General features: G+C 42.6%; 1 protein-coding gene across 4 annotated transcripts in view; it reads left to right on the forward strand.

The window, feature by feature from the left end:
- UGP (UDP-glucose pyrophosphorylase) overlaps positions 1 to 17,709 on the forward strand; it is an 83,724-nt gene that overhangs the window by 40,392 nt on the left and 25,623 nt on the right. For all 4 annotated transcript variants that reach the window (XM_075698848.1, XM_075698847.1, XM_075698851.1 and 1 more), the window contains 3 exons: positions 11,807 to 12,043; positions 13,254 to 13,439; positions 17,509 to 17,642. In XM_075698848.1, coding sequence (XP_075554963.1) covers positions 11,807 to 12,043; positions 13,254 to 13,439; positions 17,509 to 17,642 — 557 coding nt within the window. The remainder of the gene's footprint in view (positions 1 to 11,806; positions 12,044 to 13,253; positions 13,440 to 17,508; positions 17,643 to 17,709) is intronic.

Genomic DNA, 17,709 nt, shown 5'->3' on the forward strand with positions numbered 1-17,709 from the left:
TTATCTGTCATTGGTTGTAGAATTGCAGAACAGAACAAGCCAGCATAATTTGTGTACATGAGCTTAACCACAATTTGATCGCATTCCTACTGAAGAAGTCTTTGCTCGCAAGGGCTTTTAAGCAAACATGCATCTACCATGCTAGCTCTGTACATGCAGATTTGTTTTGTTATGGCTTATTGAAGAATGGGGCAAACCTCTCTCATGCAATTTTTAAATGCGAAGCCTTTCTTGGCGGCATTTGTATTGCCGGCAGTACGCTGTTGAGTGAACGAGACAGTGCCCCAAAGCATCGCCGCCACTTCACGTTGTCAGGAGCTAGAAATAGCAGCTAGGTGAGAGTACTACGGAGCTTCCCTTGATGCTGGGCTTTGTGCCCAGACAGCCCTGTGTCAAGGTCATCCGAATGACATGCCTATTTCTGAACATCTGTTTTATTTAGGCCTCCCCTTCAGCATCTGGCTTCTGCGATAGAAGCCCATATATAATGGCATTATTTCACGCGTTTTCTTTTTTTAAACGAGAGCAAATGCAACAGAACTTGGGGAAAGACTGGTTCTACCGATCCATCAGAATGTATTGTTCGTAGCCTTGATGTGTTAAGCCCTCCTTTCAGAGGGCAAATGACCTTGCGAAGCTAGACAGCTGGGCATCGTTTAATGAGAACTTCTCTGAATACTTCGAATTTTGTTTATTTCGTTCTTTCCTCTTCACTTTTATTTTGTGGTAAAATCCTGAATGCCTCTTATTGTTGTGCTAATGCTAAAGCGGGAGCATTTTGCACAGCTTCCAACTCATGCTGGTGTTTTAAAGGGAAGCAACTCACATGATAACTTTATTTTATTCATCACGGCAATAAAAGCCATTCGTTGGTTCTAAAGAACATTGACTCTATCTCAATCAATCGACTTGCATAGTTACATATTGGATGGGTATAGTTTGCCTTCAACTTTGAATGCCTGCTTTCTTGCACAGCACTAGCCTCAATTTGAAGATGTGTTCTGTTGTGCGTAAGTACAAGTGCCACCTCTGCACTTTCGCACATGTGTGCACTGTGTGCTCTCATCTTTTTCACACGGTACAGTGCTCTGCTTCTCATCACTGAAGTTAGGCATATGTTTTGGGGCGTTTTGATAATTCGTGCCCTGTGCACAATTGTGCACGCCAAGAAAGTGTGTAAAAAAATAGTACTGATGAATTAATGATAATAAATATTTCTCACATTTAGAAAAACTTCCAGTGGGACCTGTGCTGCTAATTTGAAATACATGTTAAGTGTTCTAGTAAAATGTTGAAGGTAGATAGTTGGGTTTTCGCTCTCAGTCTCAGTATGTCATCGCGTAGGGGGTTGACTTCTTTCATTGTTTTTCACAAGGTTTATGCCAGGCATATTCTTCAATTGGCTGGATAAGTGCTAAGTATGCTAGACGTGAAGTAGTTGGTGTTCCGATATCCCGCTTTCCCTGTAGGGAGTTATCATGTGAAGTCCGCATTCTGCAAACTTGACAAAGGTCACTGAACAATTGAAAGTTCTTAATCTCTTCTGCTGGTGCATACCTTTTTATGACTCTGGAGATGCAGGAAGTGCGGTGAAATGAAATTTTCAACTGTTATGCTGTCACTAATGACAAAGAGCCACCATAAAGATGTGGAATATCGTAAAATGACACGAAAATATAGGGTGCACCACCAACATGGCAACTCACCACATGATGTTAACTACTGATCTCTGTGTTCAGGCCAACTGTTATTGTAACAAATGTGGGGATACGGTTACTTTTTCCACATGCATGCAGATGCTGCTTTCATTGCCTAATCGTGGGATTTAAATAAAAAATAGATTTTGCATGTTCGTAGTGCACCATTCGGTAATAACAACCTACATGAAAAACTATGAAAATGACGGAAATGTCTTTGAGCTGCCTTTGGATCTTGGGACTTCGGAGGGTACGTGATGTTCAAGTCCCACCCGCTATCTCATATCCCGCCTTCCAGCCCTGAGGGTCATGCTTTGCTGTACCGCGGATGCCAGTAGTTTGTCATCATTGTACACTGCCTATAGCTGTGTCCAAATTGCTTCTTCAGCAAACCTCAAATTTAAAATTCCTTTTTCTGAGTGAGAACAAATTGTCATTTCTCTTTTGCCATGAAACTACGGTGAGGGAATAATTGAAGTTATTGCATTTTACGTTCCTGGCCCTGAAAAACCTGGTATGTGCTCCAACTGAAGGTGCATTACAGTTGAGTAAATATGGTAATTGATCCACTTTCTCTTCATTGTGTGCTCATCATGGAGGTGTTGTATTTACTCATAACATCAAGCAACTTCAGACTAATTCAAAAACTAATTAATGCTTTTGTTTATTGTATAGATGCGTTTTTGCTCTCTTTGCCAAGCTTCTTCTTTTCTACTAGTGGGCATACTCCCTGTCCTTAATGGGACTTGTGTGAGCTCTGCTGTAGTTTCTGTATTTTCTATCGCATCGTTTGGTGCCTGCAAATAGCAAGCCTTCATCCTATGAGGCCACCGAACTGTGATTCTTGGATCCACGACCCCAGTGGCATCGAGCCCTACTGATGTATATTGCCGAAACCAACCTGCTTTTGTATAGTTAATTGTTTGTGCCATCGAGCAAACTTCCAGAAAAAAAAAATCTAACTTTATGCAGAATGTAGTTCTCCCTCTTCACACAGAGACACAATTTACAGTAACTGAGGATAATCAAATTTTGGTCAGCTCTGTGTCTTGTGGTCTGGGCTTGGCAGCCCTGCTTGGCCAACTGAAACAGCCATGTTTGGTGTCATTCCATTGACCCGTTCTTGCTTATGATGGGCATGCAGTAAAAATGTTACACACCACCAAACAGATGGATGGAAAACTTTATGAAGGTACCTTTTGGGGTTTGCAGATTATGAGTGTTTGCAGTGCTTTCAGAATTCTGCTTGACGTAGAGAGAGACTTTGAAACAATTTGCATGGACGTTTGTACTTTGTGCGCTCTAGTCTGTAATGCCTGATTTAGGTGCTTGGGGTAATTAAAGTGGGCCATGCTGGCAAAATAATAGCCTTAGCTCTTGTAGTATGTAGAGTAGGCATGGTTGTTTTGGCTGACTGCAGAGGCAGAAAGTTGGCGACAGTGAAATGCATAAGTTATAGAAAGAAATGTGGCTCCCAAATCAGCAGGTGTGCATCTTCCTGCTCTTCTGTGCGATTGCTGCTTGTATATATATTTTTTATGACTACGGTGCTTGCTATGTGGGTAACTGTTTCGAAATCATGTTTTTTATTGTTTAAACTTGTTTTTCAGACTTGTGGATTGTGCAAGGTCATTTTCAGTAGGCAGGTGTTGTAGCAGTTGTATGCTTCTTCATTTGTTGGCTCTTAAAAAGGCACATTCGTCATTCGCAACCTTTCTTTCTGCTCGAACGTTGTTGAGTTGGCAAGTGCTTCCCGATTCTTAGGCACAACACACTGCTGTCTGTCAGACCACTAAAGCTCGAGTTTCATTTAAGCATGTCCATCGCCAGTAGTAGACAAAATGGATGTTGCATGGAACTTGCGCCTTATTGTCGAAGCTTCTCGGGCTATCAGGTACGGATCACTTATTTACTGTCTCTCTGCATTGGCACTTGTAGGGTGCAGTTGTCGTGAAATCTGGTGGTCACTGTACCTCACACAGCTCTTGGGCGGCTGTTCCTGCGGCTGCCATCGTCGGCTCACCCTTGCACGTGCAGCATACAATGCGCGGTGACGATTTTATCACCCTTGGACTTAATACAGAACATTACAGCGATGCTGAGGGCAGAAATTTGCCTAGAGTGTCCATATAATTATTATCGCACTAAAAGACATTTCAGTTATGTGAGCTGTGATCGCTGCGCTCACTGACAGTTGCTTTAATGGCTTCTTGCTTGTAAGAGTGAATTGCTTGGTGTCGAGCCCACCTTTTAAGGGTGCAATATATACGCATGCTTGTATTCTGTGCTGACCACAAATTACTGCTGTCTGAAGAACATTAATGCTGATGATAGCTCTGGTGATATTATAAGGTGGCTGCCAGCTCTGTCAATGTATGGTCAGCCAATGGTTCGGTTGAATGTAATTGTTCCCGATTAAATTTTTTACTGACAGGGAAACGCCATATGAAGCCTTGGAAGAAATATGATACTGAACAGTCAGCGTGTCTACCAACCGGAAAAACCGGGAATTCTCAGGGATTTTGAACAGGCTGGAAATACTCAGGGAAAGCTCAGGGAATTTGTTTCTATCAGGGAAAATTAGGTGTATTTTATTGAAAGTGAACGAAAGTCGCGGTAGTGCTGGCTCGATTAACAGAGGGATCGTAACGAATCGTATTCTGACGCCGTGTCGTCGGCTAGAGGAGTTTCCATTGTACAATCAACGACCGACTTTCCGGACGCCCGATATAATGCGGACGGCTTCCCGGGACCACCACGTACCCAATAGAGTCAACGTATAAGAGCGTCTGAAATTTCGGACGCGAGACCGCTTCGCCGTCCGACTTTCCGGACTTTTTGCCGTGACCGTAGGTCCGAAACGGCGTTAATCAAAGCCACCACTGCCGTCGTTTTGATTACTTCGCCGCATTGAGCCGGTGCTCTCGCACGCAGAACCGCTGGCAGCCGTAGCCACTACCGCGGCAAACGCTAGGCCGGTGCTTCGCCGTTCGATATTAAGCTTCTTGCCGTTCGGTGCCGTGTTTTTCGTTGAAAGAATTCGCCGCTGTCAGCAATGGCACCGACTTCGCCTTTTTAGTCCTCGCGATTGGCCTCGAAGCTCGGAAAGCACGGCGCGTTGCATAATGCCGGGTCCTGAAAGTTAGCTTCTCCTCGATACAGCAATGTTACGCGCTGAAGCATACGCGAAAGTATTGCGGTGAAGCATAAGCGTGGGAAGGGGAAATTGTCATGGGACACAGTATGTATTCCTTAAATATGCACGCGTCCACCCGCCATCTGCTGTCACAGTACGAGCACCTATATGCTTATTAAGTGTATATGCGTGATAAGTGTTTTCCGATGTGCCTGTGGCGTTTTGAGCGCTTCATGGTAGTAAAAGGCACGCATTCATATTTTTGAACTGCCCGATTTTTCGAACGTTTTCGCGGCCCCTACGGAGTCCGAAAATTCCAACATTGACTGCAAAACTGACCAAGAGAATCCTTCAAATGGTAGAAGGAGAAGGATGAGAACAGAAAAGGACCTATGCATTGAGGAATGAACGGGAAAGGAAGTATGTCATTACAGTTGAGGTTGACTTTCCAGCTGCTGAGAGAGAATCTCGCTTGCAACAAAGTTCGGGCCTCATACTAATGAACTAGCTATCAGTTAATAGAAATAGCTCACATCCCCGTCAGTCACGCCGTCCACATTTGTAGACGCAGCCTATTTTTGCCATTTCTGTGCAGTGGTAGCAAGGAATAGAGCATAAACATTAAGCTTAGTGTAAATTGAACATTCTGATAATCTAAATTGCTTCTATTTTACTTCTGAGTGATGTGTATCATTACAGAGTACTGCTTTGGTGAAGGCACTACCGTGTTTTATGTGACGTTTGACATGGAGCATGTCGGTAGCAACCTCGAAGTATATAAATGTTGTTCTTTATTGAAATGCTTGAGGCATGTAATTTGAGCAGGGAATTTCATCTTTTTATGAAGAAACGTAGCATGACTGACTTTACAATATTCAAATATCTAGTTACTCTGTAATTATAACTCATCATAAGGTGCTCAAAGAGTTATTCTTTTGCTTTCAGTGGAGTCTCGAGCAACATCTACATTTCACGCATGTATCGACAGTAAATTATGTTTCGTGACTGAAGGGGATATCTGAAAATATTTTTGTATGCATCTCCTTTTTATTCGTATTTGATGATGTTCAATTCGATTTACAATGATGTTACTATTTTTTTCAAAGGTATATTATTCACTGTACACTTTACTAACCCCTCCCTTCTGATTTCTTTTTGAATAAAAGAAATGCTACTCCTTACTATTAAACCTGGATTAAGTCGTTCTGTTTATTTTTTAGCATGCTTACTAGAGAGTGACAACATCAGGCAACATGTCAGCCTGCCTTGACATAAAACAACGTTCTGTGTCACTCAGGGAATTTTGCAAAGGCGCTCAGGGAAAACCTGGAAAAATCAGGGAATTTGGAAATGTCATCTTGGTAGACACTCTGAGACTGAAGTGGAGCACCTTTTTTTTTTTTGCATACATTATGGGCGTGGAAAATTGTGCATGCATGCATTTTGCGTCCGGTGTGAAGTGCGCCCTTACTATATACTTTTGTGTCCCATGAAAACTTGTGCCAAAATGTAAAAATATGCAAGTTCCACGTAGCTGGGCAGAACCAAGGTAGTGCTGTTTGCTGTCACTTGGAGCAAGTCAGACCATTTTCTGTATGTGGCCTAATTATATGATTAGTAATTATTAGTTAATGAACTGAACAAATATAATATTCAGAGAAAAAGTGTGAATGAGAAAATTGTAGACTGACCTGAAAAATTCCCGGTCCAGCTTTCTTTTGCTCAATATGTACATGCTACATAAAAGTTTTTTACAAGCCTGAAAGAGAGGCTGCAAAACACGAAAAGGTGCTGTGTGATTAGTTGCAGAGCACTTTCTCTTGCTTTGTGGGTTTTAGTGTGCCTTTCGGTTTATTTGAATGTACTCTTTTTATTTAGGCCCTGGCGGCTTGGTAAACATTCTTGAATGTTGCCAAATTCAGTCTTTGGCTCGTTTAGAACAATATAATAGGCATATCAACTGGGGGGGGGGGCAAGGTGGGCAATGTATGTCATTTGTCCTCTCCCCACACATTTTTGAAAGCGGGCACTTTAGGCTGCATGCTGGAAAGTCCAATAAAACTACAACTGAAGCTAAATTTCCTTTCTTAATAGAGCGACCACACAAGTGATGCTTTCCTTTACTATGCATACCCTGCTTGGACAGCGAGGATTGTCATTTGTATCCTCTCGGGACTCCCTGTAGCGGACGACGTGTGGGATTTGCCATACACACTCGCATTGCGGAAGAACGCCTGGCGCTGCGCTGTTCCCACTCAGCAAACTGTCAGCTTGCACAACGTGCATCATGCCCAGTTTTTTGGGACCGCTGTATCCCTATTTGAAAACACAATCAGCTTACTACATTTAACCTGCGGGCGCGGGGGGAGGTCCAGATAAAGATTATAACCAGCCGCGCCCGACAACAGGTGTGACGTACGCCATAAAATCGTTGGTTTATCAAATGCTATAACTATTTAATCTCTGTTCAGAGATAGCCTACATAGCATTGCAGTCTCAGGATCTTATCACCATCAAAAATCTAATCAAACCTCCTACAGGTATAACTGTCGAATCTCATTGTGTAATCGCTACTTATTGTAGATGTGCTAGGGAAAATGACCGTGGTCGAACGGGCAGAGCCATTTCAGTACCCATAGAGCAGTGACTTTAATGTTTTTCTAAAGGCATGTGTCACTTCTGACTTTGACGATTTGATTTTCATTTGCTGTTGCTAAATAAGAGCTACACTGCTATTACTTGTTTCCCTGCAGGAACTGAAACAGCAGATATTTCATATTTTGAAAAAATGAGGGCCACTTTTTGGTGATGTGTACCTATATTTCTCACTGTGTAGATTGCTTATGCGCTCTGAAAACAGTTACTGAATAAATAACGGAGGAAGTTGGGCTAGTTGGTCACTATCTCCCAATTATTATGCGTTATAGACGGCATTTAGTAGCTTTCGCCATATATCCTCGGTAAAATATGCGAGGCATGGGGTTTATATTTACATTAGTTAGTATTCGTTTATATTATTATGTACAAAGCAATGCTCTGAGTGGCGAGCGATATATCTTTATTCTGTGTAAGTTCATTGCAGTCTTTGTAGAAGGTTACTCATCGAAGTGTTCCAGGTTGTCATACTTCCACTAATCTAAATGTTTCCAGACTTCTAAAACAACAGCATGAGAGACAGTTGAAATTCCATGAAAATAGCGAGAATATTAAACGCAATGCGTTGTGAAACTTTCACTTTCCTGCTTTAAATGCAAGTGCTGCAGTTAATTACTAATTCCCCATTTTTCCATGTGTTTCCTTGCATTATACGAGATTCATGGTTTGTTTCTCAAGTGTTCTTGGTGAACTAAACAAGGCATCTTGTTTATATCTGAGGGAAATTAGGGGTATTTTATGGCCAGTGTGTAGGCAATGTTGAAAATGTGTGGGTTAAATGCACATTTTCCAGTAGAATTTGCATGCAAGTGGTCCGTAGTGTTATTAGTTGGTTTTACAAGCGGTGTAAAACTTAGATGGCTGTGCTGGCATAATTACAACTACAGCTGGGGGCAACATTTTTTTAACTTAAGGGGAACAATACGCCAAGTTTATGTGCAATGGTAAATTGCGTGTTGATCACATTCAGCTTTTGAAAAAATTGTAAGCAAGTGCTCGAAAGTATCACGCCGCTGCTATTAGCTAGGTTTTCCAATTTCCCAAGAGAACTCTGCGTGCAGTCTTAATGTTTCTCACTTATTTAGAAGCGTTACAAATAATTACTGAACCCTGATTTTTTTTTTTTTTTTACTTTTTCATGCCTGATATATTAGTTTCGCCTGGTGGCTTCACTGAACTAAAGAAGGCAGCCTCGTTATGTTTAGTGACTGTAAGGACAAGTTAATGAGTGATGTGTAGCTGAAGTTCAAAATATATGGGTAAGTGGGGCTTTCGTAATAAATTACATGTGCAAGCACTCTAGAGTGTTATGAGCACATCTAATGAGGGAGGAAGAATTGAATCTGCTGTCCTGGCAAAACTATCAAAAATCATCAAGAACAAATTTAGTTGAAATTCTATGTTTAGTTGAAATATCCTATGGTAACTCTCTATGCGAGGTTAAATTCGGCTGGATCAAACGCAGCCTTTGTAAAAAATTTCCTGTTCAAGTGTTAGAGCGTGTGATATGGCGGCTATCAGCCATGCTTCCCATTGTCCCGAAATATCTGCAGTTTACAACAGGTTTATATTTTGTATGAAGAAGAGGGAGACATGGTAACTGCAATGTGCAACAAAATTTTTATGTTCCTGGTCTGGTTAGAAGTGTTGCAAATTATTACTGAGCCGTCATTTTTCGTTCCTTATTTTCAGGCATCATAACAAGTTCCGACTCGGTTACAGTGTTGTCTTTGGTGAACTAAACTAGATATTTTGTTTGTATTTGGTGAAAATAAAGGACGCGTTATGGGCAATATGTAGGTAAACTTTGCAGTAAATTATGCATGCAAGCGATTTGGAGCTTTAGGAATGCGTTTTGTGAACAAAGAATTTATCCCATTGCCCTGGGAGAACTGTGAACTCGACCGATGTCAAATCGAGTGGAAATTGGGCTGGGGGCAAGGAGGGATATATATATATATATATATATATATATATATATATATATATATATATATATGGGCAATGTTTTACAGTATGCAGTGTAATTACAGGAAACTGGAAATTTTATTGCAACTGTTCAAAAGAAACAGCTTTGCTGGAAATTCGGTTGCAATTCTCCAAGGTTGAACACATCTGCTGTAATTTTTTTTAATGAATATTGCAATTAACTTATGTTTATTGTAATTCATTGCCTATAACCTCGACAATTATATTTCCTAAACTAGTGATACATTTATGCTGTAGACTTAGACACCAAGTACAACTCCTTGTTTAATTATTAAAATTGTTTGTATCAAATGTGCATTTTTTATGTGCGCTGTACTGCCGCTACTGGGCGGGATCCAGGACCTCTGTGAGGCACTCATTGCGTTTTGTCCCTGCATCATCTTGAGGTTTTGTATATAGTTGCAAAATATAACTGCAAATTCAAATAAGTTTTTGGGCCACTGAATACAATGTAGTCCATTTATATTGATAAAAGATTTAATTAGGCCCAAGCAGACATCACATTGATACAAAGCAGAAACCATCTTTAAGCAACATGCGCCGGTTCGCATGCCTTCCAAGAGGATAACGGTGTATTCGGGAAAAAGACAAATGCATAATGGGCACGTGCGTTCACTGCACGCACTCGTGTCATACGTGACCGTTGTCGGGAAGACGCTCGAGAGAAAAAGAAGGAGGCACTCCTATCTCCTGTTCGGAACGCGGCAGTCATATTTTTTACTCCCCGATCACAAGTTAGCCCACAGTAAATAGTTGTGTCTGAACTCCTTGAACTGTTCGTTAAAATATATATCCGCAACATCACACTGAGCTTGTACAGGAACTTTGCATTTATTTTTTTTTTCACCTTTCTGGCATACCAAGCATCTTCTAATAATAAGAGGGATTGTTGTGGTATTGTAGAAAGGTAATTTGTTAATATACAGCTCACATATATATTCCTCTTTAGTGTCCCTTTAAGCCTCTGTCTTGGGAAAACTGCAAAAAATTTGCAAAATTTTCTTTTACTTCCTCAATAGTTTGCATGCAGCATGCTCAGAGAAAAAATATCAAACATTTGCTCTGTTTCTTACACTCGTATAAGACATCGAATAACAAACTGCATTTTCATAAACACAGTTTTTCTCACAATACATGAGTCTTCAATAATATTCTTTCAAAGGACGTCAGCAGGACCAATGTAAACTGCAAAATAATATGCACTTGTGCTCAAACTCGGCACTAAGCTGTGTGATGAGCGAGCGTGCATGACTCGTTGAAAAGCAATGTAAAATGTAACGTGGATGCACAAGACTCGTCCTTGGTGACATTGCTGCAAATTGGCAGGATGAGCACTGCTCGGGCTTGCTAGTTAAAATTTGGTCAAGACACTGCCTGAAGCATTTAATGGGAAGTTAAGCATGTTGCTGCCAAGTATATGCGCTAATGGGCAGACTCGCACTCTTGCTTTCGAAAAGATTTCAGTTCATAAAACACCAGAACATCACGAATGGTGCACGGTCCGCAAGCGCGCTACTTCTTTAAATTATGGAGAAAGGCCAGAGAGGGATTTCAAATGATGTGGATTCAGATTCTGCACGTAAGAGTACATTACCGCAAAAAATTTACCGTCGGTTGTTCGTAATTTGTGACCAAAAGAGACTGTTTGGAGTATCCACAACTGCTCACATGATACCAGAGGGAGACATGTACAAAGTAGCACTTTGTGTAATAAATAAAACCTTGTGCATTTCATTTCTTATATCAACTACCACTTCGAACAGTCTCTTTTAGTCACATATTATGAATCACTATTGGTAAATATTTTGTGGATATTTAATTTAATCATTCTCGTAATCAACAGTCGGAATTCTACCCAGCATCGTGCACTTATGAAGGTTACTTTGCTTAATGCAAGGCAAGTACTGGGTTGCTGGAAAGCTCAGATTTAGCACGGTGCGCATTTTCTGTGGGCGCAGACTACATGTAATATTTGCCCAATTTTACCCTCACATTTCTCTACGTTGTTGCGCTCCCACATGTCAAAAGCTCACGCGAAAGGCACAACGAATGAAATGTGGCCTGACACGCAGACATCGTAATGATTTAGTCGCACCTTGTCTTGATTGTCATAAAGCAGACGTTGCTAGGTTCCAGGAGGGGTAACCTAACAGTATGGACTGATTTCGTTATTCATACAGTGTAGGTTGGTTCAGTAGTCCAGAAGGTTCAACAGTTGGTGTCCTTTTAAAGCTAGATTTTCGCAGCTGCTGTTTTGTTATCGCATCAGTTATTATGTTTTTTAAATCTTCAATGAAGACCTTCATGCCTTCCCATGTCGTGCGTGCAGATGTATGGGCACAGCCGGAAGAACAGTGACAGCACCGAGTTCAAGGAGATGTCCAAGGCGGACGCCCAGGCCCACCTGGCACAGGAGCTTGAGAAGCTCTGCCGCACCGCCAGCGCTGCCGAGCGCGAGACCGTTGAGGCTGAGTTTCGTGGCTTCCAGCGACTCTTCCACAAGTTTATCAAGGACACTGGGCCGGCTGTCGTCTGGGACAAAATCCAGCCCGTGCCCGAAAATGCGGTGAGCATCTGTCTGTCTGGTAGAGCGAAGTCATTTTTCTGTTTCACTCTTTCGTGTAAAAGTGATGGGAAAAGTTTCTAAGGCATCCCAGAAAGTTTTTTTTTTTATATAGACATTGTTTCGGCATAAAATGTGGCATTATAGATTGCAGAAAACTAATCGGTGTTTTCAAATGCATTCTGGAAATCTTTTTCTGGGACTACCTTGTACCTGAAATACTTTTTTTTAATAAAATTGTCAAAATCAGCATTTGAAATTGTTGATCACTGGTGATCTATTTAAATGGGTGTGGTAACGAAAGAGTAAGAGGGCTAAACTGCATATTTTGCTTGGGTAGGAGCAAGGTGCAGGCTCGTTTCTGTGACAGTAGGCATCTGAGTCATGCTGTTGCTGTTGCTGTTTGTTTATCCACGCAGCCCTGCAAACTCCTAAGAAGCATTGAGTAAAAGGGCGTGTAGTAAAATAATGTCACTAAAGCGCGAAAATAAAGTGAAGGAATGCACAAAAATGCTAGGCTGATCTATAAGTCACATTTTATACAACAAAGAAAAGAAAGAAGGGGAGGAGGCAGAAAATACAAGCACAAAATATGTGAAGCTCTATGAGTATTATTATACAGTGCTATACAAAGGATAAAACATGAAGGCATAACTTTTCATCGAATGTTGCAGAACTAGTTTCCACTAGTTTCACTCGGGAGACTATTCCAAAATCTGCTTATGAAGCACTGCTGGGTTGAAAGGTTGTGATTGGCTGAAAAAGCTCTAGAACATGAAGCTGATTACTGAAGAAGCCAAGTGCAGGTGAGTTCGCAGTGGCGTGATAAAGCGCACATTTTCCTGCTCCTTTTAAGCCGAACGGGAAAGGGCGCATTACTCTGCTTGCTTCAGTTTGGTCTCAGAATCCTGCACCTCGTTGCTCATCAGCTTCACGGCACGCAACATTACGGTAGCTAGCAATGCACTGAACCTTTGCCCTCGGCTCAGCTTTGTCCAAGAAGCGTCTCACGGGAGTGAGAGATTTTGTTCGGAATAACCGTTGCACAGTTTTTGGAGTTGGAATTTGCGGGCATTTTTCTCGGCTCAAATACGTGGGTCTTTGCTAGGGCCAACAGAGCAGTATAAGAGCAGTGCACCGCACATGGAAGCTTGAAGAGAGGGCCGAGGTGAGAGGGGTGCGGTACACTTAGAGCGGGGGTGCGCTGTCACAGGTCATCAAGTACGAGACACTGCCAGCGCCAACGGAGGAGGAGGCCATCCGGTCTATGCTCAACAAGCTGGTGGTGGTGAAACTGAACGGTGGCCTCGGCACGAGCATGGGCTGCAAGGGCCCGAAGTCTGTGATCCCCGTCCGCAATGACCTCACCTTCCTCGACATGACTGTGCAGCAGATTGAGGTGGGTGCCGAGGCCTTTGCTGTGTGCACGTGCTTATCTTGCTTTAGCGGAGTATTTTGAAAAACGCATGCAATTTGAAAATTGGGGCACACTTACAACCAAATATGTTGCATTACCCTACATGACACGGAGAGCCTTGGGTTGTACGTACGTCTTGCCTGAACTCCAGTGCCAAACAGCGTCTGGTTTACACTTCTTGTGCTTCTTAACAACTTTCACATTAACCACCTCCGTATTTTTGTCCATAAATATCGGGAACTACGTCGAATTTATACCTCCCCTTGATTATTGAGCTTTAGTGTTGATAGATAGTTTGATATTTATACACTCTGCCTACTGTTTTTGTTTGCAATAGTGCATGCATGCTATATTTTGCCTCTGCTAAAACATAATTGATAGGGGCTTGTGGGCTTGGCTAGCTGCATAGACACAGCATTTATCACTAATCCTTCCATCTGTATTTTCTGCATAGGATGCAGAATATACGTACAGAATAAACTAATTTCATTTCATATTTTGGATGGGCAGTTCTGTAACCCGCTTCACTTATTTTTGATCTGCTTTGGTCTCCGCAAAGGCGTCCTTGCAGGTCTTGTGCTGTGTTGATGCCAGGCAAAATGTATATGCCAGAAGAACTGTGCTGGCATGGCCTGGCTGCAGAATGGCAGACATGCCAGGAGGCACGTTATTGTACAGTTTGGTCGGCGACCTCGGATGCAAAACTTAGTCTGCATTCTCAAGCGATCAACTTTGGGAAAGTTTTCACTTTTGCATAAGGTGGTGGACATTGCATAACCCACTGAAGTAATTAATAGTTTTTTTTTGCCCGCCAGCTCTGCCGAGCAGAGCCCTCTGAAAACTGTCTGTATCCTCGAGACTGATCGGTCCCTCTGTGTTTTGTTCAAGCCTATTGTTGACTGGGTGCATTTTGTGGACTTGTATTTTCCTCCTCTTTTAGCCAGCTGAGCTAAGCCACTAGGACTGTATAGTATACATTTTTGAAATAAAAATCTGGCAACCCAAGTTTTCTGGTAAGCTTAGCAGTGTCTATGCAGTGCACTTCCATTAATAAAAAAGTGCTGATAAGACAGATTGCCGAGGTGACCTCAAGTGCTCCTTGAAGTGAGTGCTCTGTGAACAAGGCTTTTATCCAAGCACAGTGAGCCTTCGAATGGTATGGCAACACCTTTTAGGAAAGGTGTGTAGTGTGTGAATGGGACACTTTGCAAAAAAGTGAGCGCCCCCTGCCGTAGGCCTGAGGAAGCGTTCGTGGCGCTGGGTGCGACAGTGTTTGCGTGGAAAACATTCCCCGTCGTCGCCTTGTACCATCGAGTTTTGTGGCGTGAAATTCAGCTTGCGTTGTTTGTTTAGTCTCCTTACGTTGTGTCAAAATGATGGGGAGGAAGACTGCACTCCGTTTTCTTTTTTGAACACGGCATCTACTTGTGACTTTTCGCGATGCTCAATCATCAGTGACCAGGTGTGGAGATCCCTGCACTCAACAACCGCGACCGTGTGTCAGAACCATCGTGGTTGGGCATTTAAAAAAGAGGGTTACGTGAAGAACTTTATGCTCAATCTGGGAGCCTCAGCGACCCACAAGCGCTTCTTGTTCAGGCAGCTTGCACCTGCCCCATTTGATTTGACATCTGTAGATTCAATTTTGACTTTCTCTTCCTGCAATGTCGTAGAAGCTGAACTAGATGCATTACAATGCACATTTAGTGCTGTGCCAACTGTTACACGTATGTATTAAAACAAAGCTAAAATGAAGTTGCCAGGATGGACTGGATCGAGTGGCTTGGGTAGACGCTAACACATACAACCTGTCGCATCGTCAGCTGTCGAAGCTAGCTGTATTCTGTCGGCTACCCTTTACTTCATATCGATCACTTTTCTCGCACTTCGATTGGCAGCATAGAATGATCGCGGACTTTGCGCCCTATTTTCCAACAAACTGCATTTATGTAATATAACTCGTCGCATCAAATAGCCAATCTATGTGCTATCGAATGTGTAGTGACGTGCGATATGGTATGATATGATTTTCAAAATAATCGTTAGCAATTACGGTCTTTGATTTTCCTTTCCTCTCGCAATAAAACATGTGGGTTACCTGGCGTGCGCATACGCGCATGGTTTAAGCCGGCGATACGCTGGCACATCGAGCCCGCACACTGAGAGATATGAGCGTACACTGAGCACGAAAATGTGCTCTGAAAGCACTAGCCGCCGCCGCTGCGGACATGCCACCCTGAAATCCTACTTCGCTATCATTAACGTGCTCTTACGTGCCTCTTCATCCATGCAACGACCGTGCCACTGCGCTGCAGCCTGACCAGAAGTTCGGGTGTATGTGAAAACAGTTGGCACGTAGCCAGGATGGCTAGAAAAGTTCAAAGTCTCGCCTAAAATTGAAGAAAGGCAGATATTAATACAAAGGACTCATTACAGACCAAAATTCATGAGGTACACCTGTTATAAAGGGCTCGCTGTGAATCGAAATCCTTGAGTTACCAAACTGAGCCGTCCGAATTCAACCGCTTTGCAGTGGTCACCCACGATGCTCTTTTTAGCAGGTACCACTACTCGGACGGAAACAAAATAACAAACATGACGTTATTCTTGCCGTAATAATTCGTACTTCCATACGCGACGCAATGCGCTGACATGGCATTCAGAAACGTGGACACAGGAGCTTGCCTGAGCATGCCGGAATGCCCAGCCAGGCCGGTAGTCGTCTGCTAGCTTTTCAACTGCATAGGGGGCGCTCACGAGCGGCGCGCTTGCTCATGCGCAGCAGCTTTTTTGCAAAGTGTCCATTCAGGAATCTTTCACAACAAGGAAGTTTTTTTAATGCGCTTCATATGAGCAGAGTTATCAGCACTCAAATGCTGCCTTTGCCACAACATCTTCTGTTTCATTGTTTCTGCATCTGAAGCTGTGTGTGCCTGCATTCCTCCTCAAATCATTTTGTTATACTTTCGTGTGAGTATGGCCTCCAAAATTGGTACATCACGCCATCCCATCTCTGAGGCCATAATATGAACACAGTAATATTGTCCTCCCCCACAAGATCATACCATCGCCCTAGCCGTCACAAAATTTCTCCGTATCTGGTGCTGCTGAAAGCAGTGGTTTGTTGTGACATTTAGTGATCTCTGGCCAGTAGCCATCATTTTAACTGGTGTGCCACAACAGACATGAGCAATTTCAAGAAGCCAGAGAAGGCAGGCAATCTTTCTGGTGAAATTGTAAGCTGCCTGGTTACATTTGAAAGAACGACATTTGACTTAGGTGCTCATGAGAGCATTATCTAGCAACGAAGCAAGTTTATTTAGCATGTTCAATAAGCACTTCAGTGTGCTTTGATGAAATTGTAATAAACACATTGTTAAGGCTCTTTTAGAAGGCCTTTCTTGATTTTATATAGCCGAAGTTGTTAGTGATTCTAATGCAGCCTTATTATGTGTAATGTTCTGCTACATTCGGCTCAAAAACATTGATTTAGAAAAGGTGACTAAGTGTGTGTACAAGTGCAGCTACTTGCTGTGCCTGGCTCGATTTATGGGTTTGGAGCTATGTTACTCCGTCATTTAACTTCCATTTCAGCATTAATGCTTGATGAATTAAATGACATCAATCATCCACGGTGCATAATCTGCACAATGAGCTACAGGTTGTGTCCATAATGTGGCGACTGCGACATATTTTTGGCTCCTGCAATTGCTTCCAGTTCCTGCAATTGCTTCCAGTTCTTGCAATATGTAAAAGCATGGCCTTCAAGTGCTTCCATTCTGCAGAGGCATCCATAGCTCGGTGTGCAATTTTGTCACCTATTGTATAGCTTTGTTGGATGTAAATCCAAAAGAAGGCGAAAGCCCCGACGAAGGCAAGCCCCCTTGTGGAAACATTGGCTCCAACCTTGGGGTGTCCTTTGTTTGCTCACTAGGTGAGTAAACTCACCTAGGTGAGTTTACTTATCTCACTAGGTGTAGTGGGTGTCGAAGACAAAGTAGAATGCATCTGAGAACAGGTGTTTTCTGAGTTCATTTATGTTCCATTGCAGTACCTGAACAGGACATACAACGCCAACATGCCACTGGTGCTCATGAACTCATTCAACACTGATGACGACACGTCCAAGGTTCTCCGCAAGTACAAGGGTTTCAAGATCAAAATATACACCTTCCTCCAAAGCAGGTGCGTGGAAACTAGGTCATCGGTCAAGTTAAATAGTGTTTACACACACACAAAGCACTTTGCATGG

The sequence above is a fragment of the Dermacentor variabilis genome, chromosome 7 (assembly GCF_050947875.1).
Source record: "Dermacentor variabilis isolate Ectoservices chromosome 7, ASM5094787v1, whole genome shotgun sequence".
Lineage (NCBI taxonomy): Eukaryota > Metazoa > Arthropoda > Arachnida > Ixodida > Ixodidae > Dermacentor > Dermacentor variabilis.